Source organism: Erithacus rubecula (genome assembly GCF_903797595.1).
Source record: "Erithacus rubecula genome assembly, chromosome: 23".
NCBI classification, from domain to species: domain Eukaryota; kingdom Metazoa; phylum Chordata; class Aves; order Passeriformes; family Muscicapidae; genus Erithacus; species Erithacus rubecula.
Window position 1 is genome coordinate 5308832 of NC_136675.1, and position 27761 is coordinate 5336592.

Sequence of the window (27761 nt, forward strand, 5' to 3'; positions counted from 1 at the left end):
TTATACCAATTTCACACAGATTCACACAGATTTATATGAATTTTACATGGATTCCCACAGATTCACACAGGTTTATACAGATTTATACCAATTTCACTCAGATTCACACTGATTTATACAGATTTATACCAATTTCACTCAGATTCACACTGATTTATACAGATTTATATGAATTTTACATGGATTCCCACAGATTCACACAGATTTATACGAATTTTACATGGATTCCCACAGATTCATATAGATTTATACTAATTTCACTCAGATTCACACAGATTCTTACAGATTTATACCAATTTCACACAGATTTATACCAATTTTACATGGATTCCCACAGATTCATACAGATTTATACAGATTTATATTTACAGAGATTCCCCCCAGATTTCAATTCCCCCCAGATTCCTCCAGATTCCCATGGATTTACACAGATTTATTCCAATTTTACACAGATTCCCCCCACTTTTACACAGATTTCCCACAGATTTCACTCAGATCCCCACAAATTCTTCCAGATTCCTCCCAATTTCCTCCAGATTTCATTCAGATTCCTCACAGATCTCCCTGATTTTCCCCAAATTCTCCAAAGATCCCCCCCAAATTCCCCCAGATTTCCCCCAAAATTCCCCAGATCCCCCCAGATTTCACCTAAATCCCCCCAAATCTCCCATGCTGAGGGGCTGTGGATGTGTGTGACAAACCAGCTGCCCTGGGATCCTTGCTAGGATCTGGGATCCGGTGTTATCCAGGCAGGACACCCCTGGGATCCACTGTGATTTCTGTTCCCCTGTCCCTGTCTGCTCACTGTGTCCCTGGGAGTCTGGGACTGGAATTGTACAAAATAAATTTGGGGTTTGCCAGGTCCAAGCTGGGAGCTCCTCACAGCCAGGACAGGCTGCCACCCTCTTCTTCCTCTCCCCAGGATCCTTCTGCCAGATTTTGAGCCCCAAATTTTGAGATCTGACTTCAGGTTTGGCTGGAAGTCAAACACTCAGAGTAGAGAAAGAAGCAGATCCACCACAGATTCTCAAAATTTTCCCCAAAATTCCCCCCAGATTTCCCCCAGGTTTACATTTACAGATCCTGCGGGAGGAGAGAAGCCTGGCTGGAGGAAAATGTGATGGAGAAGGGGAGATTCTGCAGTGAATAACAGCAGGGAGAAGCTTTTTTTGAGCTTTTTGGAGGAGTCACCTGCATGTGTGGTGTGGCCAGGGCGTGCGTGGGGTCACTGAAATGTCCCTTTGTGTCTTGGTGCAGCTGAGTGTGGCTCGTCCGTGACAGGAACCCAGGGTGTGCTGCTGTCCCCCAACTACCCCCTGAGCTACAACAACAACCACGAGTGCATCTACTCCATCCAGAGCCAGCCTGGGAAAGGCATCCAGCTGAAAGCCAGGACCTTTGAGCTGGAGGCAGGAGATGTCCTCAAGGTAATTCTGGCTCAGGCAATGTCTCTAATTGCTTGTCTTGGTTTGAAGGACAGGTGTTTGCCAATAAAGGCGGAAGATTTTTTTTTTTAAATGGAGAATGCAAACCCCCTGACTCCAAATTATTATAATTTTGAAATTAAGGGCTCCCAGGCAAAGAGATGGGAGTAGGAATAACAGTTCTTTACTAGGAAAATTAAAATAGAAATACAGTATTACAAAGAACAATCCCAAAACACTGCCAGAGTCAGAATCCAAGCTGACACAGTCAGTCAGTCAGGGTGGTGGCACAGTCCCATTCCATGGTGCTGCATCCTCCTGCAGTGGCAGATGTGGTTCAGCTGGAGCAGTGCTCCTGGAGAAGGGGCAGTTTCCTCTGAAGGTGCAGGGATGATGTGGAAAGGTCTGGCTTTCCTCTGGAATCCAGTGGAAAGAAGGAACCTTGGTGTCCAAAAATCTCAGTTTTTTATCTAATTAGGAAATGTTTGGCTCCTCCCCCTGGGTGGAGCATCTCCCAGTGGGATGATGTAATTTTATCAGTCATGCACTGGGACTCAATGGCCATGAACAGGAGATATCTCCTGGAGGGAGGGTGGGCTGTGGGAAGATAAAGATGATTGCCCCAGCTGGTTTAAAGATGGTTCATTAACAGGAGATATCTCCCACAGATGGTGATAGAATACACATTTCTGACCACATTCTATATTGCAACCCAACACAATGCTCTAAAATTTAATGGGATTTTAATGGTAGCAAGTGTGAATGACCTCTGGAAAAAAGCTGTGTCATCCCACTGCCATGGTCATTGCAGTTTGCAAGATCAGATTTTCCCCCAGACTGCCTAAACTTCAGCTCTCACCTGTGGAATTGCACAGGAAAAGCTCCTCATCCATCAGAAGTGGGGGAGGGTTTGAGCATTTTTTTAATGCTTTGAAGAATCCAGGCTGGTTTGTCCCAAAAAGGGTCTGATTGAAATGCAGAACTCCAAACTCTGCTCAGATTATTCAAGCTCCAGGACTCTGTGGAGGAGGAGACAAATCCAGGCTGAGTTTTTTATTAACCAAAGGGATGGTTTTTGAAGGAGGCATTAATATTACAAGGATGTGCTGAGCCATCTTCCCAGGAATGCCTCTGTCCTCATTGAAGTGTCACACTCCAGGAGAGGTGTAATCCACGTTTCCAGCTCACAAGTGACTGGAAAGGGAGAAAGATTCCCTGTTAATGCAAGGAATGTGCTCCTTGTCAGAGGAATTACGTTCTCTCAGCAGGTTTGTCATCAGCTGCTCATCTGAGGAAAGTTCCTATTGATCTCCACAAGCGAGGAGCTGCTCTTGGTCCTCACAAAAGGAAGGAAGAAAAAAACACATTTGTGTTTTTATTTTAATCACAGCGAGTTCAAGGCTCATTTCTGAGTCAGTCTAGGGGGAAAAAAAATTCTTTTTTCAGTAGCTGTTCCTTTAGAAAGAGCTGAGGAGATGCAGCCCTGCATGCAGAGAAAGTCAGGGTGATGAGGAGGATGCAGATCCTCCAGGGTGTAAATCCTGCTCCTCAGGTGGAGCTTCACCAAGTCAGACTTTTAGCTGAGACTGCTGGATCTCAGCTCACATTGCCTAAAGGATTTATTCCTGTTTGCACTCATGGATCCAAGGATCACCCCTGGGTCACTTGTGGGACAAATCCTGAAGGGTTAGGGTTGCTTTTCCAGCCTGATGATGGAATTCAGAGTGGGGTTGTTTGCTCATTTTCCCTCCAATACCCAGGATCAGCTCAGTGCCAGGGGCAAATTCCTGGATTTGAGTGCAGCTGACCCCAAATCAGGGCATTTATCAGGAGCTGCTGGCTCTTCCCAAGAAGCTGCTCCACCAGAAAAATAACCCAAAGGACAGCCCAGGGTGTTGCTGTGAGCAGAGCAGGGACAAGGTGGGAATGGGACAAGGGGATGTGATGTGTCTGAAGGGACCTCAGCACATTTTGGAATAATTTCTCAGCATTTCTCTGTTCTAGGGCTCAGTGAAACTACAGAGAAATCCTGGAATGGTTTGGGTGGGGGAACACCTCCCACTGTCCCAGGGTGCTCCAAACTCCATCCTGGGACATTCCCAGGGGTCCAGGGGCAGCCACAGCCTCTTGGGCAGTGATGCTTTAGCTTTTCCAGGCTGGGTTTCCTGTTCCCCCCAGGTCTACGATGGCACCAACAGCTCTGCCAGGCTGCTGGGCACCTTCAGTGGCTCAGAGCTGCTGGGCACCAGCATCAACAGCACCTCCAGCTCCATGTGGCTGGAGTTCATCACTGACAGTGCCAACACCAGCAAAGGCTTCGAGCTGCAGTTCTCCAGTGAGTTGCAATCCCCCTTGTGCTGGGAATTTTTGTGGGTTTGTGTTGAGTGTGAGCAAAGCGTCCTTTGTGACCAAAGTGGAGTTGGAATGTGGACAGCACAGAATCCCAGGATTAGAGCACAGAATCCCAAGATTATTGGGGGTGGAAAAGCCCTCCAAGCCCATCATGTCAAAGCTTTCAAAATCCCCACATTGGCACTGAGTGCCACCTCCAGGGCTGGGGATCCAAACCTCCCTGGGCAGTTCCAATCCCTGACCACCTTTTCCATGCAGAAATTCCTCCTGATGTCCAACCTGAGCCTCCCTTGGCACAGCTCAACCCATTTCCTCTTCTCCTCTCCCAGTTCCCTGGGATATGATCAAACTCTCCCTGTCAAGGCTGCAGCAATCCAGAAACTCAGATCAAAACTCCAACACTAATTAAAACCCCTCTAATTTCCAACATTCCCCTTTTCCCAACAAACAATTGCAAGAAGGAAAGAGAGAAAGCACCAGCATGGTTTTGTGTGAAACCCTCCTGGCAGTGAAATTCCAGCTGCTCTTCCTCCCTGCTGCAGGTTTTGAGCTCATCAAGTGCGAGGACCCCGGCGTGCCCCAGTTTGGGTACAAGGTGCACGACGAGGGACACTTTGCTGGCAGCTCAGTGTCCTTCAGCTGTGACCCTGGCTACACCCTGAGAGGCACCAGGGTGCTGGTGTGCCTGACTGGGGAGAGGAGAGCCTGGGACCAGCCCCTGCCCACCTGTGTAGGTGAGACATCTTCTCCTTCTTTCTCCTTCTCTCTCCTTCACCTTCTTCTCCTTCTTTTTCTCCTCTCTTTCTTTTTTCTCCTTCTTTTTCTCCATCTCTTTCTTCTTCTTTCTCCTTCTTCTTTCTCCATCTCTTTCTTCTTTCTCCTTCTCTTTCTTCTTTTGTCTCCTTCTCTTTCTTCTTTTGTCTCCTTCTCTTTCTTCTTTTGTCTCCTCCTCTTTCTTCTTCTTCCTCATTCTCTTTCTCCTTCTCTTTCTTTTTTCTCCTCTTTCTTCTTCCTCTTCTTTCTTCTTCTTCCTCATTCTCTTTCTCTTCTTCTTTCTCTTTCTCTCTCCTTCTTCTTTCTCGTCCTTCTTCTATTTCTCCTTCTTTTTCTCCTTCTCTTTCTGCTTTTCTTTCTTCTTCTTTCTCCTTTTTCTCCTTCTTTTTGCTTTTTTTTTCTTCTTCTTTCTCTTTCTCTTTCTTCTTTTTTTTCTCCTTCTCTTTCTCCTCTCTCTTCTTCTTTCTTCTCTCTCCTTCTCTTTCTTCTTCTTTCTCCTTCTCCTTCTTTCTCTTTCTCCTCCTCCAGCACCTCCAGGGAGGGATTGCCTTGGATCCCACTCCCTGAACACCCCTCCCCCTGCTTTGCTGATCCACTGACATTAACTCTGCTGTTAATTACATCTGCACTAATTAAATTGTGGTGAGTGTGGTGAGGGTCCTCTGTGAGGCATCTCCTGCTTCTCCAAAACCTCCAGGAAATTATTTATTTGTGGACTCCCTACCCTGACCACCCTTTGTCCTTGCTTTGCTGACCCATTGACATTAACTCTGCTGTTAATTGCATCTGCACTAATTAAGCTGTGTGTGGTAAGGGTCCCTGAGATGGAGACACCTCCTGCTCCACCAGAACTTCCAGGAAGTGATTTCCTTGGATCCCATACCCTGACCACCTTTTATCCCAGCTTTGCTCATCCGTGTGACATTAACTCTTGTATTAATTGCATCTGCACTAATTAAGTTGTGGTGAGGATCCTCTGTGAGGTATCTCAGGATGGGGACACCTCCTGCTCCTCCAAAAACCTCCAGGAAATTATTTCCTTGTGTATTCCCCACCCTGACCACCCTTGTCCCTGCTTTGCTGATCCATTGACATTAACTCTTCTATTAATTACCCATCTGCACTAATTAATGTGGTGGGGAGCACTTGAAGCAGCTTTAGCATTAAATACTCTGCCCTAAACACATATTTGATGAGGGTTTTTTGCTTCCTAGAGCTTTCCCAGCCCTTCTCCTTTCTCTCTGGACGTGCTGAAGTGAGTGGCACCTCCTGACAGTGACATCAGTGTTTGTCCTGGCAGGTGACAGCTCAGAGCCAGGGTTGTTTGAGAGCTGCCTGACATCTGATCCCGTCCCCAGACATTTCAATTCCCCTTTGCTGAGTCCTGACTTCCCTTTTCACCTGCTTGGAAAATGCTGATTTGGGGTTTTGTGTGTTGAATGAATGGGGCTGATTCCTGATTCCTGTCCTGCTGTGCCCAGCACATGGGGAAGTTGTTGGACACTGGGAGATTTCCACACCCAGGGATGTGCTCAGCCCCTGGCACTCTGTGTTCTCTCTCCCAGGAGGCAGAGCCATTCCTTGCCTGGAATTTGAGCCTCATTTATTGATGTAGAAAGATAAATTTCTGTCATTTATGAATTTTCTTAACCTTCACCCTGTTTGCTCTACATGTGTTGGGTATGAGGCCGTGTCTGAGCTTGTGGAAATTAAAAAGAAATGAAAGAAAACTCATAAGAAATGAAAATTACAGAATTTGAACGGATATGTTACGGAAATTATTCCAAATCCTCACGTTCTTTGCAGTTCATTTACAGTGACATTTACAAGTTCTTTGGCTTCTTATCCTTCATTTTCTGATGAATCCAAGCAGAGGAGCTGAGCTCCCTCACCCCCAATGTGTGGAGCAGGGAAGCAGGGTCCTGGCAGGCTCTGCCCTTCCTCCCTGGGGATTCAGGAAGGTGGAGAAAAGCTTTGCCAGAAATGCAGAATAATTCTGATAACCCAGCTGAATTCAACAATTCTTTGTAAGCTTTTAGAATCCCTGGAAAAAGCCAGGAGTGATCTCTGTTGCAGGGTGAGATTGTTGCCATGCAGGAGCCACAGAAACCCACGAATCCTCTCCCTAACCCCATAAATATTTCTGTTGCAGCTGAGTGTGGAGGGACAATCAGAGGAGAGGCCTCAGGCAGGATCCTTTCTCCAGGATACCCAACTCCTTATGACCACAACCTCAACTGCATCTGGACCATCGAGGCAGAGCCTGGATGCACCATTGGGTGAGCTGCTCCTGTGCTTTGGCTTCTTACCCACCTGCAGCTGGTTTTTCCAGGTCAATAATTAAATTAAGCAAGGAGGGAGAAGCCCTGAGAGGGACAAGAGGGGAGAAGTCACTGGTTTGGTGCCAGAATCAGGGAATTAGGGGTGGGATTGAGGATTTATGGGCAGGGGTATTTCCCACCAGCCCAGGCTGCTCAGAGCCCCCAGTGCTGCTCTGCTTTGAGCCCTGTGTGTCCCCTGTTGTGACACCAGACCATGTCCTGGTCCTGCCCATGGTGTTCTGTGCTCAAACATCCCAGAGCTGTGGTGTCCATGGAGCTTTCCACCCCCTCCTTAATGGGGTGCATCCAGAATCAAACCTTTGTTTGGATTAATGAGGAACCAAAAGTGCTGGATGCCCAAATGACACAATCCTGGGATGAGGGTGTTGTGGGAAGTCACAGGGAATGTCCCTGGATCCAGGCAGTTCCTGCTCCCTGATCTTCCCTCCTGCCCCACCACCCCCACTGTGATGTTTGCCCAGCCCTTCAGGGCTGCCCTGGGTGTTCCCACACATTCCAGGCTGGCCAAAGCCCACAGAAAACTGGAACATATGGGCAAGCCAAGCTTTAACTGATTGGTGGGATTTGAGGGGGAGAAACACTCCTTAAAAGTTCTGAATAGTAATAACTTTCTTTATGATTATTATTATTATTGCTATTATTATTATTTTGGTTATTTATTTATTTATTTATTTATCTGATTTTTGTTATTCATCTCCCACAGCTCCCAGTGCTTGTCAGCCATTCCTGGCTCATCCCAAGCCTGTGGCTGTTCCATCCTGAATCCCCTTTTGTCCTCCCTGCTGCCTCACCACCCATCACCTCTCCCAGCACAGCCTGTCCCTGTGCTGCTTTTAGCCCGTGGATTTTTGCTGGAGACAGGGCTGGTGTGGTGTTTCCATTTTTATTTAATGCAGAAATTCCCTGCATTAGCACTGCCCTTCAGAGTGGCTCAGTAATGGATGGGTTTGGGTGTGAACAGAGGAAAAAAATCAGCCAAATCAGCTGAATCCCTGCACAGGCAACTTCCACTGGAAATCTCCTCTATTTTTCTTCTCCTGGAAAAAGTTTTTATAGGACAGAGTAGAGAGGTCCCTTTTCCCCCCCATCCAAAGCAACTTTGCTCTTGTAATCCCTAAAATCACCCACATGAGCAGAGATTTGGGATCAGCCAAAAGAGCCAGAAGTGGAAGGAAAAGGTTTCAGGAGATATCAAAGGCACCCACACTTTTCCAGAAATCAGAGCTCCCTTTCCCTGTCCCTTCATTTCCCAGCTCCTGCAGCACAGAGATCTCACAGGAATCCAGAGAGCACATTCCCAGCAACTTCATTTTTATGGTAATCCATTGGAAAAATAATCCTCTTCACGCATGGTACAGTTGTATAAAGCTCTCATTTATAACTTACATGAAAATTAATCACCAGAGCTTCTGGAATGAAGCTGTATCTGCACAGCACGAGGGGAAGGGCAGGGGGCTGAGACAGGGAGAAAAATGAGTCTGAACTTCAGAAATATGAAAGGCAAAGGGCTGCTGGGTGAATTTGGGGCATGGAGTGCCTTGGATGGGCTGGGGGAGAGGGGGAAGGAGGAGGAAAAGGAGGAAAGTTTGCTGGGAAATTGATGGAAATTCCTTGCCCAGCTGGGAGCAGGGAGCAGAGACGTGGCAGAAGTGGGTTGTGATTCCTGATCCCAGTGTTGTAAAATCCACTGCTGTTGATAATTCATCCCTCTTTCATGGGTATGGACAGGTTCCACTTGGCAGAGTTCCATCTAAAAAGAGGAGTGGGAAAATCCCCAGAACTGGAAGGGACCCCCAAGGATCATCCAGAGCAGCTCCTGGCCCTGCCCAGCCACCCCAAAACCCCACCCTGTGCATCCCAAACCCTCCTGGAGCTCTGGCAGCTTTGGGAATGTGACCAATTCCAGTATTTTGGGATATTCCACTTTCCAAGGACAGGATTTAAACAGTTTTCAGGCTGAGGAAGCTTCTGTGGGGCAGAGGGAGGTGGTGGCTTTGGTGGCACCTCTGTGCCAGGGGGGTCCCAGCCTTGCACAGCAGAGCCAAGCTGGAGTGGGCAGAGCTTGGATGGGGAATGTCAGCATTAAACACCTCAGGATGGTCACTGGGGCTGTGGGGAAAAGCTCCTCAAGGGTTGTTCACACTCTCAGGGCAGAGCTGGGCTCTCCTTTCTGCTCCTTGCTAAGCTGGCACAACTTCCCCTCTCTCACACTAATATCAATATCTTCTCCCCAATTTCTTATTTGCTTTTTATGTGTTTTTTAAAATTCTATTTATTTTAATTTTTTTTAGGTGCATTTCCATGCCTGTAATTGGGAAATAGGGATTGTCAGAGTGCAGGAATAAAACTCCTTTCCCTTCAGGGATAAAGCTCTTTCCCCTCCATCATCTGCTGAAGCAGAGGCTCTGCCTGGTCTCCAGTGAGACTCAGGCTGAAGGAAAAGCTGAGCTGTGCCTGTGGAATAGATGGAATTGCTGCAGGGAACTCCAGATCTGATTCCACAACAGCTCCCAGGCACTGCCAGCCTGTCCCATGGATCACCTGCATCAAGGTTTTCTCCCCCTGGCACAGACTGAAGTTGTTTTTTCTCAAATAAATGGGGGTGGTTTAGGCAGCCCAGGGTGTCCCCCCACCCCAGCTCACCCCCTGGCAGCCTCTCCCTGATCCCAAGGTCTCCAGGGATGAGTTTTTTCCAGCATTTCTGCCTCACTGGGCCCAGTTAAGGCTGGGAACAAACATAATCACAGCCATGGAGAAGAGCTGTGCACCATCCATCCTGATTTTCCTCAAGCCTGGCTTTATTTCTCTTTGCTCAAGGTCTCTGCTTGGGAGATTTATGATTCAGCTCTTTTGGTTTCTCCCAGTTTCTCTGGCCATCATTTTGTTGCTGAGGATTTTGCAGTGGGGCTTTTTTTTTTTCTTTTCCCTCCCCCTATTTTTTTTATGGCTCTCCCTGATTTATTTATGTTTGCCCCAGATAAATGGGAAAGCAGCCAAGTGAAAGCTTCCCTGTTTGCTACTGTGGGCTGGCAGGGATTTCAGCACAGCACCTGATGGGTTTATTTTTTACAGATTTTTTTTCTATTTCTAGGTTTCTGTTCCCATTTCACACTGGGGTTGAGTTGCCCATGGTTGGCCTGATTTTGTTGTGTCAGAGGGAAAATGGGCCAGTGGCAAACATGGACAGAGAAATTCCTCCTCTCCAGGTGGGATTTGAGTGCAGGAGTGGAAGGGATCAGCTCCTGCTCCATCCCCAGGGAATGGTCACATTCCCAAAGCCAGAGCTCCAGGAGGGTTTGGACAACACCCTCAGGGACAGGGTGGGTGTCCTGGTTAGTAGGACAGGTAATGGAGAATGGAAACCCCCTCCCTCCAAATTATTATCATTTTGAAATTAAGGGGCTCTCAGGCTAAGATACGAGAATAGGAATAACAGTTCTTTAGTAGGAAAATTAAACTGGAAATGCAGTATTACAAAGAACAATCCCAAACAGTGTCAGAGTCAGAATCCAAGCTGACACCCGTCAGTCAGTCAGGGTGGTGGCACAGTCCCATTCAATGGTGGCTGCATCCTCCTGCAGGGGCAGATGTGGCTCAGCTGGAGCAGTGCTCCTGGAGAAGGTGCAGTTTCCTCTGAAGGGCCAGGGATGATGTGAAAAGGTCTGGCTTTCCTCTGGAATCCAGTGGAAAGAAGGTACCTTACTGTCCAAAATACCAGTATTTATCTGGGTAGGAAATGTTTGGCTCCTCCCCCTGGGTGGAGCATCTCCCAGTGGGATGATGGAATTTTATCAGTCATGCACTGGGACTCAATGGCCATGAACAGGAGATATCTCCTGGAGGGAGGATGGGCTGTGGGAAGATAAAGATGATTGCCCAGCTGGTTTAAAGATGGCCCATTAGCAGGAGATATCTCCCATGGAGATAAGGGTCACTGCCCCACTGTCCTCTCTGCAGGACAGACCCAGCTCTGAAATCCAGAGGAAGGGAATGAAATCTGCATTCTGAACATCATAATCATAATTCTGAACATCAGTGTCAGCTCATTGTCACCTTCCTAACTCCTGTTTCCCTTCCCTTCCATTCCCGCTGTGGGTTTTGGAGCTCTGGCTCCTGCTGCCTCATTTTCTCTCTATTCTCTGCTGAAGTCCCTCTGTTTGCTGATCTAAACCCCATCCTGCAACATCCAGATCTTCCTAAAATAAATCCAAATCCTGGAGGTGCAGCAATCCAGCATCAGAATTGGGCACCAACCACACTCCAAGTTTGAATTCCAGATGACACAACACAACCCACGTGGGCCTGGCTGCCTGAATTGGTCACAAACCACATTGCAGGTCTGAATTCTGTGTGTTTTCTGCCCACAGGCTCCATTTCATGGTTTTCCACACGGAGGAGTTCCACGATGTGCTGCGGATCTGGGACGGGCCAGTGGAGAACGGGATCCTGCTGAGGGAGATGAGCGGCTCGGGGCTGCCTGGGGACATCCACAGCACCTTCAGCTCCCTCATCCTGCAGTTCAACACCGACTTCTTCACCAGCAAGCAGGGCTTTGCCATCCAGTTCTCAGGTGGGATGTGCTGGGATGCCTCAAAAACACGGGCAAGCACAGAGGGAAACCCCAAACACACCCAGAGAGAAAATACAACCAAACCCAGAGAGAAAACACAACCAAACCCATATAGAAAATCCGACCAAATCCAGAGGGAAACTCCAAACACACCCAGAGAGAAAATACAACCAAACCCAGAGAGGAAATCCAACCAAACCCATAGAGAAAATCCAACCAAACCCAGAGGGAAACCCCAGCCAAATCCTGAGAGAAATCCCAGCCAAATCCAGAGGGAAAATCTAACCAAACCCAGAAGGAAACCCCAACCAAACCCAGAGAGAAAATCCAACCAAACCCAGAGGGAAACCTCAAACAAACCCAGAGAAAAACTCCAACCAAACCCAGAGAGAAATCCCAGTCAAACCCAGAGAAAAACTCCAAGTAAACCCAGAGAGAAAAGTCCAACCAAACCCAGAACAAAAATCTAGCCAAACCCAGAGGGAAAATCCAACCAAACCCAGAGGGAAAGCCCAACCAAACCCAGAGAAAAACCCCAAGCAAACCCAAAAAGAAACCCCAACCAAATTCAGAGAGAAATCCCAACCAAATTCCAACCAAACCTAGAACAAAAATCCAAGCAAACCCAGAGGGTAACCCCAACCAAACCCAGAGAGAAATCCCAGCCAAATCCAGATAGAAACCCACCCAAACCCTGAGAAAAACCCCAACTAAACACAGAGGGAAAATCCAACCAAACCCAGAGAAAAACCCCAAGGAAACCCAGAGGAAAACACCAACTAAACCCAGTGGGAAACCCCAAGTAAACCCAGAGGGAAATCCCAACCAATCCCAGAACAAAAATCCAAGCAAACCCCACTTTGCTGGGCAGAAATTCCAGGTGTATCCACAGCATGTGCAGGTGATGCTGCCGTGGCCACTTAGTCACTTTCAAAATAAATAAACAGAAAATTAACTCTATTAGACCATTCACTAATCACTTATTTACCACTTAATCCCATCTACTTGTCATGTAATTTATTACAAATACTGCTTGCAGTGTTGCTGTGAAGATAAAAATTCACAAAAGCCAAAGCTGGTTGATATTTATGAAACTAAAATGCAGCTTTCATGGGCTACAGCCACTGGAATGAGAATGATCCTGTAAAAAATGAGCTGCACATCCTGGGAGCTGGGACCCCCTCATTCCCTGGGCAGCACAAACATCAGCCTGCAGGAAATCATTATTTTACAGCTTTACATTTTGCACAGTTTTTCTTCCCTGAGCTCCATCCTGTGAGGATCATTTGCTGAGCAGTTAGGGGTTTGAAATTAGGATTGTGAGAGTAATTATTTTCATTGCTTCCTGACCCGTGGCCTTCACTTCTCAGCTCCCTTTGAAGGATCTGTTTGTTTTATGGCTGGGTTTGAATTGGAAAATCAAAACTTGCTTTAAAAACATCGACTTGGTGAATACACAAATTCCTTTACTTTTGTGTCTCCCAGCCCTTTTTGTGTGCAGACTGAAAATAGGGGGAAATTTCATGTATTTTGTCCTAGCAATGAATTCTGCCCTCAGAGTGAGGAACCTGGCAGAGCAGAAAGATCTGGAATACACAAGAAGGAATTCAGCAATTTTCCACCCCCAGACCCCTCAGATTCACCCTGGCAGCTTCCCCCAGGTGCTCTGAAAGCCAAATCTGTTTAAACTCCCCCAAATTGGGTCCCTTGGGGTTGAGGGCACAAAAATTTCCATGGCTGCAGGGCTGTCCCTGCTCCAGTTTGGCTTTCCTGAGTCCTGGCTGCTCTCACCTCAGCTCCAGCCCTGCAAACACATTCATTTCAATTATTTAATACTCAATTATTAAGTATGTTCCAATATTTACAGAGGGTTCCAGGTTTATGCAGTTGTTTTGGTGTGATAACAAACAGGGAGTGGTTGGGTGAGTGATGATGTGACTTCCCCTGGACTGAGACACATCAAAACATCTTCCCAAGTTGTTTGTTGGGGTTTTTTTTCCATAACTTTCTGTCCAGGTTGCATTGCTTGGCTGGGGGAACAAGCCAGCATTTTGGGGAGAATTTCTGCTGGATTTCAGAGCTTTGGGCTGACCCAGACAGAGGCAGAGCTTTGTGTCACCCAGCACAGCAGTGCCATCCTGATTTTGTTGGTTTTCTTTTTTGCCAGATTTGTGTCTCATCCAGCCTGGGCTGTTAACTTCCTTATCTCCAGCTGCACAGAAAGAGAGGGATTTCCTCTGGCTCTTTCAAGAGCAGCTTTTTCTAAACTGCCTGGGTGTAACAGACTCTCATCAACTTAGCAGGAAATAAGCTCCTGATCTGGAGCTGGGCTTTATTGACTACTCCTGCTCAAAGCCTTTGTTCAGCAGGTGTGACTAAGCAGCCAGACCTGAGCTCAGACCTGTCCACTTTGGGATCTTGGGAGCTTTAATGAGGTGGATAAGCTCACAAAACTCCTATTACTCCAGGATTTTCCCTGCTGGTAAATCCTTGTGGTGTTGGCAGACCTTGAGCTCAGGCAGCAGCAAAGCTTTGCCTGTCCCCAGCTCAGGGGACATCTCAGACCTCAAAGAGAGGCAGCAACAAGTCTGGAAGGGAAACAAACACATTTCTGAAAGGTCAGGCTTGATGCTTCACAGATCTTGAGGCTAAATTTCTCTGCCACTCATGGGAAAGTGTGAAGTGCTGGTGGCTGAGTTGATTTTGCAGCATGTGCCTGGCACAGAACTCTCCAAAAACACCGTGGAACATCAGTGGGTGTCTAGCTGATGAAGCAAAGAGCCATGTGCACAATTCTGCATCAAAGCTGCTCCCTGGGTGCTGCTCTTGAACTTGCTGGTCCCCAGAGCCTTTCCCAGCTGGAGTGGCAGATGCTCAGAGCAAAGGGAAAGGCACTTTTTGTGCGTGGGGGAACTCTGTGGGATGCTGAGGGAGGAGGGATGGGGAACAAGGCATGGCCTGGATGTCTGGGTATGGACAGAGAGAAGAGAGGCAGTGCTGCAGGTGTTAAATAAACATCAATATGCAAAATGTGCTTTCAATTCCCTTCAGTTTCCACGGCCACATCCTGCAACGACCCAGGGATCCCACAGAACGGGAGCCGGAGCGGGGACAGCAAGGAGGCTGGGGACTCCATCACCTTCCAGTGCAACCCTGGCTATGCCCTGCAAGGGGAGGCACAGATCACCTGTGTGCAGGTGGAGAACAGGTTCTTCTGGCAGCCAGACCCGCCCACCTGCACAGGTATGGGCACAGGGCTGGGATCTGGGCACGGGGACAGACACAAGTCTGGGATCCGGGGTCTGAATCCATGGACATAGATCCGTGTTCTGAGCACACAGACACAGATTCCTGTCCTGAATCCATGGACATGGATCCATGATCTGGGCACATGGACACAGATCTGTGATCTGAATGAATGGACACAGATCCACGATCTGAATCCATGGGCACAGATCCATTATCTGAGGACATGGACATAGATTCCTGTCCTGAACACACAGACACAGATCCCAGTCCTGAGTCCATGGACACAGATCTGTGTTCTAAATCCATGGACACAGATCCATGTCCTGACCCTTGTTGTAAAATTTCACCCCACACATCTTTAAAAATCAAGAAATATTTTTCAAATATCCTCACATGTCCAGAGCTGTGACAGAAAAAAAATGTTGTCTTCTAATACTTCAAATTGTGTTTAAAATTTATTTTCCAGCAAGTTCTAATATGAGGTGACAAAGGATTTGGTGGACTAATCAGTGAAATATCAGCAACTGGGGGAGAGGCAGCCTGGTTGGAGCTGAACTGGGAAAACTCATTGTTAAATGTAGGGCTGATTTGGGGTATTTAGCATTTCAAATGCATTTTCTCCTCTTTGTGGCACAACTGCCAAACAATCCGGGCTGGGAGAACCCCGGGAGGTTTGGGCCATTTGAAGTTTGCATCCCTCCCAATCCCAGGCAGCATGGCTGGGTCCAGCTCCTGCTTCAAATCCTTTGGAGACTCTGGGTGGGATTTTCAAAGGAATCCGAGGGTGTTGAACATTTGTCTCCCTCAGGCTTTTCAAACACGAGTCCTTAGATTTCAATTTCTTCAGAGTTTTCCCCTGATGTTACAGTCTGGGAGGGGAAAGCACCCTTGGGGTTAAAGTTAGGGTGAATGGAGAGATCCTGGTGTGTTCTTCCAAGGCATTTTTGGGGGATTTTAAGCCAAATTTTCCATATATGTGCTGTGATTTCCTGGTGTGTCCCAAAGGGATAAAAGTTCTCCATGCCTGAGTCTGGACTTGGTTGAAAAAGTTGTTTTGAAGCTCTGGAGAAGGGTCTGTAAACTATTCACATATTTTCAGACCAGCCCCACTGGGTTTTTATTGATATTTTTCTTATCAAAGCCCACAGAACAATCCCATGTGCTCATTCCTTCATGGAAAATCCTTCCAAGATTTATACCATCACTTCTGTCCCACTCCATAAGTCAGACCCCCCACAATCTGTGCTCTCCTTACTCTCTTCCCATCCCAAATGTGGGGGGATTGGTGGCTCTTGCAAGGTATTGTTGGGAGGCCTTCAGCCAAATTTTCCATATCTGTGCTGTGATTTCCTGGTGTGTCCTAGAATGATAACATTTCTCCATTTTTGGATTTGGAGAAAGGTCTCTAATCCCTACTATGACATTTTTAGACCAGCCCTACTGGGTTTTACCTTATATTTTTATTGATATTGTTCTCTATCAAAGCTCACAGGACAATCCCACGTGCTCGTTCCTTCATGGAAAATCCTTCCAAGATTTATCCCATCATTTTTGTCCCCTCCCAGCTCCTTTCCCACTCTGTAGCTGCTGTCAGACCCCCTTCCTCTCACCTCATCCCAAATGTGTGATCTGGGCAACCTCAGAGCATCAGCCCCAGCCAGGATCCTGCAGAAAAAAAACTGACAGGAAAAATATCAGTCATGTTTTGCCACAGTGGGAAACACGAGCAGGCACTTTGAGCCTTAAAAAAGTAATAATTGATTTTTCAATCAGCTTGGCATTTAATGTGCTGGGAAGTGGAGTAAACACGACCAAGCCATTTAGGCCCAGATGTGTTTTCACCTCGTTACAAGTGAACAGGCCTTGACAGGGAGCTCCATAAAAACAGCAAAAAAGTGAAGATCTCCCTCTCTCTCTTCCTGGCTCCTCACTTACGATTTTAGGAAGGTTGTGGTGGCATCCAGAGTGCTGTTTGTGGTGTGGAATGACAGAGCCACCACAACCTCGTGAGCCTCAGGGTCACTTCCCACTAAAACATCTGAGGATTCTCTGCTGTTTAATCCCCCATGTCTATCACATCTCTCTCTTTTTTTTTTTTTCCATTTCTGCCTCCCATTTGCTGCTTTTGAAATCTGTGTGTTCCTGATTTACCAAAATAAGAGTATTGTTCTAATACTGATACTCAACTGTGATGGACAAAAGACTCTCTAATTTAAAGTTACAAAGTGTGTGTTTATTCAGTGTGAGGTAATGCTCTAACACACACTGCAGAATCACAGGTGATAATAGAGTCTATTTATTGACAAAGCTTCAAACAAATACATATTCATAATTACAGCCCCTCCCATTACTCGCTTCCTATGGTAATTAGCTTGAATAGCTATTAAGCATGCCTGGTTGACTTCCTAAATTAAGTCTGGGGTCATTTTTGTGGGGAGGGGTCTTAAAAAGAGGAATTAAGGTGAGTCTTCCTCACCCTGAACTCTCAGCCTTTTCTATCAATGACAACACAAATGACTTTTGGGGCAACTCCAACTTTCCGAAGAATAAGTTTCTGGTTGCAATTGTTCATGTCCAGTTTTCCTCTGGAATCCAGTGGAAAATGCTGCTCTGGTGTTCCAAATCTCAGTTTTTATCTGGGTAGGAAATGTTTGGCTCCTCCCCTGGCTGGAGCATCTCCCAGTGGGATGATGGAATTTTATCAGTCATGCACTGGGACTCAATGGCCATGAACAGGAGATATCTCCTGGAGGGAGGATGGGCTGTGGAAAGATGATTGTCCCAGCTGGTTTAAAGATGGCCCATTAGCAGATAATGTGTGCCAGGAGATCAAGATCACTGCCACACCCAGTTTTAAACAATGGCCCATTAACAGGAGATATCTCCTGGAGGGAGGATGGGCTGTGAGAAAGATAAAGATGATTGCCCAGCTGGTTTAAAGATGGCCCATTAGCAGAGGATATCTCCATGGAGATAAGGGTCACTGCCCCGTGTGGTTTAACAGATGGTGACAGAATCCACATTTCTGCCCACATTCTGTATTGCAACCCATTCAGATCCTAATTTTTCTAAGATTTCCACTCCAAAGCCTCAGTTTGGCTGTTTTTCCTGCAGCTCCATGTGGAGGGATCCTGACAGGCCCAGCTGGGGTGATCCTGTCCCCGCAGTACCCGGAGCCGTATCCCCCAGGGAAGGAGTGTGACTGGAAGCTGACAGTGTCCCCTGACTATGTCATTGCCCTGGTGTTCAACATGTGAGTACCTGTTGCACTGTGTTCTGTGTTCTGATATTGCCCAAGTTAATGGTTTAGTCCAAAATTACACCATTCTACTCACCTTGTCAATCTGAATTCTCCTGAATGCTCCTGGATAATCTGTTCCCAGATTTTTGTGGGGAGATCCCGGTATTGCAGCTGCAGCTCCTCTGATACACAGAACCTGATCTGGGTGTGGATATCCTCTGATTCTGGGAAAGAACCAATGCAAAGCTGATGGAACTGTCCCATTCCCCTGGATAATCTGTTCCCAGATTTTTATTTTTTTTTTAAGGGGAGACCCTCATATTGCAGCTGCAGCTCCTCCTGAACACACAGAACCTGGTGTGGTAGAGCCCAGGAATCCCAGCAGCAGCTCTGGCTCAGTCTCTGTCTCCTGACTCCATCCCCATTCCTGGATCCCCCCCATTCCTCCTTCCAGGGGGAATTCTGGTGTTTAGCCACCCCCAAAGCAGAGGGTGGAGAAAAGAAGGGAAGGAGTCCCTGTCACCCAAAGCAGTGGGAGGAGAGAGGGAGGTGAAGAGGAATGGAGAGAAACAGAAAAAGAGGAAAAGTGGTGCTCACTTTTGGAGGATGGGGACAGGAATATCCTCTGCCTGGCAGGATTTTGGAGCAGCAGCAGCTGGCAGGAATGTCCTGCTTGGCAGAACTTTGTAGCAGGAGCAGTCAATCCCTACCCTGGGCTTCCACACCCCTGGAGCTCAACCCTGAGTTCTCCAGGGATGTGTCCCTCCTCCAAACTCCTCTCCTTTCCTTTTGCAGCTTCAGCCTGGAGCCTGGCTATGATTTCCTGCACATTTATGATGGGCCTGACTCCCTGAGCCCCCTGATTGGGAGTTTTTATGGCTCCCAACTCCCAGAGAGGATTGAGAGCAGCAGCAACAACCTTTTCCTGGCGTTCCGGAGCGACGCCTCGGTCAGCAACGCCGGCTTTGTCATCGAGTACACAGGTGAGGGCTGAGCACACCTGGCCCTGCAGGTACCTGGGGCATTCCCTGTGCTGATCCCCAGATCATTCCAGCTCCTTGGAACGAGTGGGAGAGGCTCTAAATGCTGTGGAAAATGAATTCCCACCCCCAAAGAGGAGGCTGGAGAAGGGAGGGAAGGATTCCCTTTCGCCCAAAGTAGTGGGAGGTGAAGAGGAATGGAGTGAAAAATGAAAAGTGGTGTTCAAAATGTCCAAAATTTGTGCATCAAGACCTCAGTGAGCCCAGGAGAACACAGGATTTCAGGATTTAAAGACTGAGGATACAAAAGTGTGATGGGCAGTGGGGGTTGACCAGTCTGTAGCTCTGGGGAAAAAAAAAATTCCCGTATTTCTGTACCTCATTCACCTAGAACACCTGGTGCAGCTGCTGTGGACAGGAAACTGTGGGATCATCTGATTTTTCATGCAGAGAAGCAAAAGCAAGACCTGTGGGCTTTACAGTTTCCTGTTTCTCCTTCCACACCTTCCCCAAAATCTGAGAGCCCCTGATTTAATGCTTAAGCACACTTGAATTGTTCCCAGAGCCACTGCTCTCAGAAAAGCCCTTGTCTTTAATGAGCAATTTCCAAATGACAAAAGAGCAGGATTAATCAAAGCCTCTAATTATATTGCAGGCAGGAAAAAAAAAAAAAAGAAAAGTGAAAAAAAAAACACCAAAAAAAAAAAAAGCTGTTAGAAGAAGGAAAGAAATATCTAAGTCCTGACAGCTCTGTAGTGTTCTCTGGAATTTTTATAAGGAAATGGGATCTTAAATGCTGCAGGGCAGAGAATTTTTCACTCTCTAACTGCCAGGAGGGTGGAGCAAAGTGGAGTTTGACCTCTGCTCCCAGGGAAGGGGGACAGGGTGAGAGGGACCAGCCTCAAGTTGTGCCAGGGGAGGCTCAGGTTGGACATCAGCAGGAATTTCTGCATGCAAAGTGTGGCCAGGCCTTGGAAGGGGTGGAATCCCCATCCCTGGAGGTGACCAAGAATGTGGCACAAGGAATAAATAAAGGAATCCCAGACTGATTTGGTTTGGAAAACCCAAAAGCCCATCCAGCTTCCTAGGCAAGGACACTTTCCACTATCCCAGGTTGCTCCAGTTCCATCCAGCCTGGCCTTGGACACTTCCAGGGATGGGGAATCCACAATATCTCTGTGCCAGGGCCTCCCCATCTCAATTATGGTTTGTCCTCGTGGCACTCAGTGCTCTGGGCTGGTGACAATCCAGGGATGGGTCACAGCTTGGACTCGATGATCCTGAAGGGATTTTCCACCCTCAGCAATCCTGGGATTGTGTGAAATCAAAGTTTTGCCATACTGTTTAGATTTTGGGAGCTGGAGCCTCCCTTCTCCCAGTGCTGAGCAGCCAGAATCCAAACCCAAAATCCACACCCTGCAAATTGTGAAAATCCCACCAGCTCCCAGCCTAAAAAAAACCTCCCATTTCACTGATGAAAACAGCAGAGGGGCTTTGCCAGAGGAATAAAAACCCTGGGGATGGTTTCCCTGCAGAGAACCCCCGGGAGTCCTGCTTTGACCCAGGCTCCATCAAGAATGGCACCAGGGTGGGCACGGACCTGAAGCTGGGCTCCACCATCACCTTCTACTGTGACGGGGGCTACGAGATCCAGGGGGGCCCCACCCTCACCTGTGTGATGGGAGGGGATGGAAAACCCACCTGGAACAAGCCTCGCCCCACCTGTACAGGTAAATCCCGTGGGAATGGGTCTGTCTGTGGAAAGATGGGTGTTAATTTAGAGGGGTTTTCTCAGTGCTCTGGGGTTTTTTTAAACAGGAATTATTTGGCATCATTTATCAGGGTTTTAGCAGTTATTCTTTTAACAGGAAGTGGTGATTTCTGGGCGTTTTCTTGAGTTTTTATTTGGTGGTAGATGGGAAAATGGACACGGCTGATCCAGTGTCTGGCACAGGGCAGGAGTCAGGAATCCACTTAAACCCTGGCTAAACCTGATCCTTGCTAATTCAGACCCCCTAAACCTGATCCTTGCTGATCCAAACCCCCTGAACCTGATCCTTGCTAATCCAAACCCCCTAAACATGACCTTGCTAATCCAAACTCCCTGAACCTGATCCTTGCTAATCCAAACCCCCTGAACCTGATCCTTGCTAATCCTAACTCCCAATCTTGGGTGTTCCTGAGCAGGAGCAGAGCTCAGTGGCAAAACAAGGGGGTTTTAGGGTTTCTCTGGTTATTTTGTTTTCTTTTCTGACTTGGTGGTTTGCAGTCAGACTTGAGCTGAGGAGGGAACCAAGAGGCAGCTGGTGGGGGAATGGAATGAAATCCCTAATTTAGGAAGGCTCTGGCAGGGAAAAACTGAGGAAAGGTGGGAAAAGGAGCTCATCCTGAGCTGTGAGGTGGGAACAGTGCAAATCCCACATTAATGGTGTGGTTTGATAATTCCACAAGGAGCCAGCACGAACTGGGGGTGGGATAAACCTGATTTTTCCCATTAGAACTTTCAGGGAATGGTGGCTGGGGACATTTCCAGGCTCCAGGGATGTTCCATGATCCTTTCCCTTGCAGCTCCCTGTGGAGGGCAATACACAGGTTCAGATGGAGTCGTCCTGTCCCCAAATTATCCCCAAAACTACACCAGTGGCCAGGTGTGCCTGTACTCCATCGTCGTGCCCAAGGACTACGGTACCATGCTTGGAATTTTATGGGATTCTCTTCTTGCAGCTCTTATTTGCTGAGTTTTTGATGATAATTTTTTATAAGTGCATCCAGAACTGGAGATGAGGCAGATGGGAGAGTGGCAATGGTGCTCTTGGGTGTTCTTTGTGCTGGAGTCAGAGAAAATTCTGGATTTGTCCAGGTTTTGTCCAAAGCTCAACCCAACAGGAGCCAATTACAGCTAATTAACAATTGTTGTCTCTCAGTGGAATTCTGCACCTCATGTTCTGTAGGCAGGGAAAGGGGATGAGTCACAAAAAATTCCCAATGGGCTTGGAATCAGTGGGAAGATGTGGCAATGAACCTGGGGGAGGCTGGTGCTGCATCTGGAATTTGGGGATAAATAAATTTTTCCAGGCTGTCACTCAGGCCTTATCCCTGCCTGGAATAAAGGCAGCTGGAACACAGGACAAAGGTTGTGCTGGGAAAATAAATTCCAGTTTGGAATGCTGTGAATCCTGAGGGGTCCTGGGCAGGGCCAGGGGTTGGGTTTGGGGGTCCTTGGGGTCTGTTTCAGCTCAGGGGGTTCTGTGAGTCCATGAGAGTGCCCTGGCTGTGTAGGGTGGTGGTGGGGACAGCAATGGGATGGCAGTGTGATGGCAGGGGGATGACATGAGGGTGGCAGTGGGGACAGCACTGGAACAGCAGTGGAATGACATGGGGACAGCACTGGGATGAGGTGGGGACAGCAGTGGGGGTGACAGTGTGATGGTGCTCTGGACAGCAGTGTGGTGACACTGGGGGCAGCAGTGGCTGATCCCAGCCCTGTCCCTGTCCCCATCCCTGTCCCTGTCCCTGTCCCTGTCCCCACAGTGCTCTTTGGGCAGTTTGCCTTTTTCCAGACTGCTCTCAATGACGTGGTGGAGGTGCACGATGGCCCCACCCAGCACTCGAGGCTGCTCAGCTCCTTGTCAGGCTCTCACTCAGGTAGGGAACTGCCCCCTCTCCCTGCCCCCTCTCCCTGCCCCCTCTCCCTGCCCCTCTCCCTGTCCTTGTCCCTGTCTCTGCCCCTCTCCCTCTCCCTGTTCCTGCCCCTACTCCTGCCCCTGTCCCTCTCCCTGTCCCTGTCTCTGTCCCTGTCCCTCTCCCTGTCTCTGCCCCTGTCCCTTCTGGGGACAGCAGCTTTGTCACAGATGACACCCAACACCTGCTCCCTGTGTCCCAGGAGTGTCTCTCATTCCCTCTCCTCTGTCTCTCCCCTTTTCCCTCCTCCCCATCCAGGGGAATCTTTGCCGTTGGCCACCACCAACCAGATCCTCATCAGATTCAGCTCCAAGGGTCAATCCACAGCCAAAGGCTTTCATTTTGTCTACCAAGGTGAGTTCAGGTGTGTTCTGGAAGTGTCCTCAGGGGTGTCCTGAGCTGCTTTTGGTGTCTGGGGGTTCTGAGCAGGGAATAACCCTGGGAATTTGGCAGCACAGCTCTGGCAGGGCTGGCTGGCTGCTGTGGGTGCTTTGTGCTCCTCCCTTTCATTCCCACTCAGCCTGAACTCTGCACATCCCAGGATTAGCATCATCCCCATCCCGGCGTCTCTCACCGGGAATTTGGAGCTTTATCCCACAGCAATTCTTCCCGGTGGTGCCTTTAGCACTCTGCTGGGTGTAAGCAGCTGAAATCCTGTCTGGCAGCTCAGCAATCCTCCCTCTGTGCGTGTCACAGGCTCGGGGCTGTCACACTCCTGCCCCTTGATCCTTTCAGTAACAGCTTTGTGCTGCACTGGGCGAGAACAGCTCCGGGATTTTATGGAGTAAATAGCAAATGATGCAGGGAGCAGTGGGAGAACAGAAGGGATTTCTCACCCACGTGCTCCCTGGAGTTATCTGTGGGAACATCCAGGTTTTGCTGCTAAGAGGGGACAGACACTGGCATGACCTGAGCCTTCTCCAGGGTTGAAGAGAAGCGTGGTTTGGATTTTGGAGTAGTTAGAGATCTGTTCTCTTGAATTCCTGCCTAATGAGTGTGAAACAGCCGTGGCTGTGATTGTAATCTTCAAAGAGCTCAGCAGAGCAAAGGTTTTGATGAAACCAGGGAAGGTTTCCTCCTGCAAGATCTGCATGGGAAGCAAGAGGAAAAGGGCAAGGCAGCCTGATTTGGATCTGCCTGGTCACACTCTAATTAGCTAAACACTCATAAATTTAAAGCAACTCAGAGGAAAATATTAATTGAATTTTTCCTCGGCAATAGACCTGTTTTTTTGATGAGTTTTCCCCCTCACTTATCTGCCAGCCTCATTCCTGTCTTTCACTTTAATTCCCAGTACTCAACAGGAATATCAACAATTTCAGCACCATCACAACTGAAATCCCTCTTTCCTCTCTTTTCCCAAGAAGATTTTTTCCAATTGCTGTTTCATTAGGGAGCTGAGGAACTCAAAGAGTTTCCCATGGAAGCTCCTGCATTGGGTGACAGAACAACTTTTTGGGAGGCCTCTGCCAAATCCTTTGGTTTCCCTGGGTAAAAACAGCCTTTTGATGTGGGGAAAGTTCTCAGGAGGGAGGCAGCAGGGAGGGATCTGGACATCTCTGCTGCTTTTATTTCAGGTATAGAATCATTAAGTCATTTAGATTGGAAAAAAACTCCAAGATCTTCAAGCCCAACCTTTATCCAGGTGCCACCTCCAGGCTTGGAACCACTTGGGCTGGCAGAACTGGGAGTGAAATGTTCTTTCTTTCTTTTCTCAGTGGTCATGCTTGGATTCAGCCCATCTTTGGGGTTTAGGTGCTTTGGGATTTAGGAGTAATCACTCAATGGTCATGCCTGGATTAAGCCAATCTTTGGGATTTAGATAAAATCAGTCAGTGGTTGTGTTTAGATTCAGCTCCTCTCCTGGCCTTAGGAATCATCAATCATGTTTGGATTCAGCCCCTCTTTGAGGTTTAGGTACCTTGGGATTTAGGAACAATCAGTCAATGGTCATGTTTGGATTCAATCCCTCTTTGGGGTTCAGATATAATCAGTCAATGGTCATGCCTGGACTCAACCAGTCTTTGGGATTTAGATAAAATCAGGCATTGCTTATGCTTGGATTGATCCTTTCTTTGTGATTTAGACACTTTGGGGATTTAGGTACAATCAGTCAATGGTCATGTTTGCATTCAACAGCTCTTTGGGGTTTAGGTACAATCAGTCAATGGCCGTGTTTGGATTCAGCCCAAATACTTTGGGGTTGAGGTACAATCAGTCAATGGCCATGTTTGGATTCAGCCCCTCCTTGGGGTTTAGGTACAGTCAATGGTCATGTTTGGATTCAGCCCATACTTTAGGGTTTAGCTACAATCAGTCACTGGTCATGTTTGGATTCAGCCCGTACTTTAGGGTTTAGGTACAATCAGACAATGGTCATGTTTGGATTCATCACTTCCTTGGGGATTTAGGTACAATCAGTCAATGGTCATGTTTGCATTCAACAGCTCTTTGGGGTTTAGGTACAATCAGTCAACAGCCAATTTTGCATTCAGCCCTTCCTTGGGGTCTAAATACTTTGGGGTTTAGGTACAATCAGTCAATGGTCATGTTTGCATTCAGCTCATACTTTGGGGTTTAGGAACAATCAGTCAATGGCCAAGTTTGGATTCATCACTTCCTTGGGGTTTAGGAACAATCAGTCACTGGTCATGTCTGAATTCAACCTCTCTTTAGGGTTTAGATACTTCGGGTTTAGGTACAATCAGTCAACAACCAAGTTTGCATTCAGCCCTTCCTTGGGATCTAAATGCTTTGGGGTTTAGGTACAATAACCAACAGCCGAGTTTGCATTCAAACGCTGTCGGGATTCAGAGTTTGTGATTTCCCCACCAAGCTGCCGTCCCTCCCTGCGCCCCGCTGTCCCACTAACGGTGTCTCCGCAGCCGTGCCGCGCACCAGCGCCACACAGTGCAGCTCGGTGCCGGAGCCGCGCCATGGGCGCCGCCTGGGCAGCGACTTCGCCGTGGGCGCCGTGGTGCGCTTCGAGTGCAGCCCCGGCTACGGCCTGCGCGGCTCCCCCGCCATCCAGTGCCTGGCCATGCCCGGAGCCCTGGCCCAGTGGAACGCCTCCGTGCCCTCCTGCATGGGTAGGTGGCACTGGGGGGCTCTGGGGACGGGGAATGGGGTGGGAGGATCAGTGGAGTGGTGTCCGCACTGCTGGAGGGTGATGGGGTTGTTGGCTGTTGGGGTTGTTGGCTGTTGGGGTTGTTGGCTGTTGGGGTTGTTGGCTGTTGGGTGTGTTGGTTGTTGTGGTTGTTGGCTGTTGGGGTTGTTGGCTGTTGGGGTTGTTGGCTGTTGGGTGTGTTGGCTGTTGTGGTTTTTGGCTGTTGTGGTTGTTGGTTGTTGGGGTTGTTGGCTGTTGGGTGTGTTGGCTGTTGTGGTTGTTGGTTGTTGGGTGTGTTGGTTGTTGGGGTTGTTGGTTGTTGGGGTTGTTGGCTGTTGGGGTTGTTGGCTGTTGGGGTTGTTGGCTGTTGGGTGTGTTGGCTGTTGTGGTTGTTGGTTGTTGGGTGTGTTGGTTGTTGTGGTTGTTGGTTGTTGGGGTTGTTGGTTGTTGGGTGTGTTGGTTGTTGTTGTTGGTTGTTGGGGTTGTTGGTTGTTGGGTGTGTTGGCTGTTGGGTGTGTTGGCTGTTGGGTGTGTTGGCTGTTGGGTGTGTTGGCTGTTGTGGTTGTTGGCTGTTGTGGTTGTTGGCTGTTGGGGTTGTTGGCTGTTGGGGTTGTTGGCTGTTGGGTGTGTTGGCTGTTGGGTGTGTTGGCTGTTGGGTGTGTTGGCTGTTGGGTGTGTTGGCTGTTGGGTGTGTTGGTTGTTGTGGTTGTTGGTTGTTGTGGTTGTTGGTTGTTGGGGTTGTTGGTTGTTGGGTGTGTTGGTTGTTGTTGTTGGCTGTTGGGGTTGTTGGCTGTTGGGGTTGTTGGCTGTTGGGTGTGTTGGCTGTTGTGGTTGTTGGTTGTTGGGTGTGTTGGTTGTTGTGGTTGTTGGTTGTTGGGGTTGTTGGTTGTTGGGTGTGTTGGTTGTTGTGGTTGTTGGTTGTTGGGTGTGTTGGTTGTTGGGGTTGTTGGTTGTTGGGGTTGTTGGTTGTTGGGGTTGTTGGCTGTTGGGTGTGTTGGCTGTTGTGGTTGTTGGCTGTTGGGGTTGTTGGTTGGTGGGTGTGTTGGCTGTTGGGTGTGTTGGCTGTTGTGGTTGTTGGTTGTTGGGTGTGTTGGTTGTTGGGGTTGTTAATTGTTGGGTGTGTTGGCTGTTGGGTGTGTTGATTGTTGGGGGTGTTGGCTGTTGGGTGTGTTGATTGTTGGGGGTGTTGGATGTTGGGGGTGTTGGCTGTTGGGGTTGTTGGGTGTGTTGATTGTTGGGGGTGTTGGCTGTTGGGGGTGTTGGCTGTTGGGGTTGTTGGTTGTTGGGTGTGTTGATTGTTGGGGGTGTTGGCTGTTGGGGGTGTTGGCTGTTGGGGTTGTTGGTTGTTGGGTGTGTTGGCTGTTGGGGGTGTTGGCTGTTGGGGGTGTTGGCTGTTGGCTGCGTTGGTTTTTGGGGTTGTTGGTTGTTGACTGTGTTGGTTGCTGGTGGGAGTCAGGGGAAGCAGCAGTTTGAGTTTTTCCAAGTTACTCAAAGGAAAACAGGAGGGAAATAATCACTAATCGATAATCAATAATCAATAATCAATAATGATTAATAACACAGTTTAGCACAAAGTTTAGCACAAAGTTTAGAACTACTCCGTGCCCTCCTGCATGGGTAGGTGGTGTTCTGTGGGGGAAAATCAACAGCAAAACAAAGCATTAATGAAATGTGAATAACTTCTTTAAAGCCTCTTGCTGTTCTGTCCAGTTGTGGCTGCTCCATTCCTGAAGTGTCCAAGGCCAGGCTGGGCAGGGATTGGAGCAACCTGGGATAGTGAAGGAGTCTGGATAAAGGGATTTGGTGATTTAAGGTCCCTTTCCACCCAAACCACTCCATGACTGACTGATACAGCACAAAGCCCAGCCTGGCTCTGAATAAGAACAGTTTAACCCCGAATTGCAGGGAATCATTTGATCCAATACTCTTGTGAGATCTGGGACAGCATCTCAAATAAATCAAATCTTCTTTCACCCCCCCTGGAGGAGAGCAGCTCCTGATGATCATCCTCATGTGCTCCCCACACTCAAGGAATGTACCAC

The 27761-nt window shown here is 48.2% G+C and overlaps 1 protein-coding gene across 1 annotated transcript in view; it reads left to right on the forward strand.

The window, feature by feature from the left end:
- CSMD2 (CUB and Sushi multiple domains 2) overlaps nt 1-27761 on the forward strand; it is a gene marked incomplete at its 3' end in the record, with an annotated part of 261650 nt that overhangs the window by 175370 nt on the left and 58519 nt on the right. Inside the window, exons 23-35 of the mRNA XM_079325862.1 lie at nt 1258-1427; nt 3603-3759; nt 4319-4510; nt 6703-6829; nt 11260-11462; nt 14514-14705; nt 17826-17964; nt 18748-18935; nt 20468-20662; nt 21501-21617; nt 22464-22577; nt 22872-22967; nt 25499-25702. Of these exons, the coding sequence (XP_079181988.1) occupies nt 1258-1427; nt 3603-3759; nt 4319-4510; nt 6703-6829; nt 11260-11462; nt 14514-14705; nt 17826-17964; nt 18748-18935; nt 20468-20662; nt 21501-21617; nt 22464-22577; nt 22872-22967; nt 25499-25702 (2094 nt within the window). The remainder of the gene's footprint in view (nt 1-1257; nt 1428-3602; nt 3760-4318; nt 4511-6702; nt 6830-11259; nt 11463-14513; nt 14706-17825; nt 17965-18747; nt 18936-20467; nt 20663-21500; nt 21618-22463; nt 22578-22871; nt 22968-25498; nt 25703-27761) is intronic.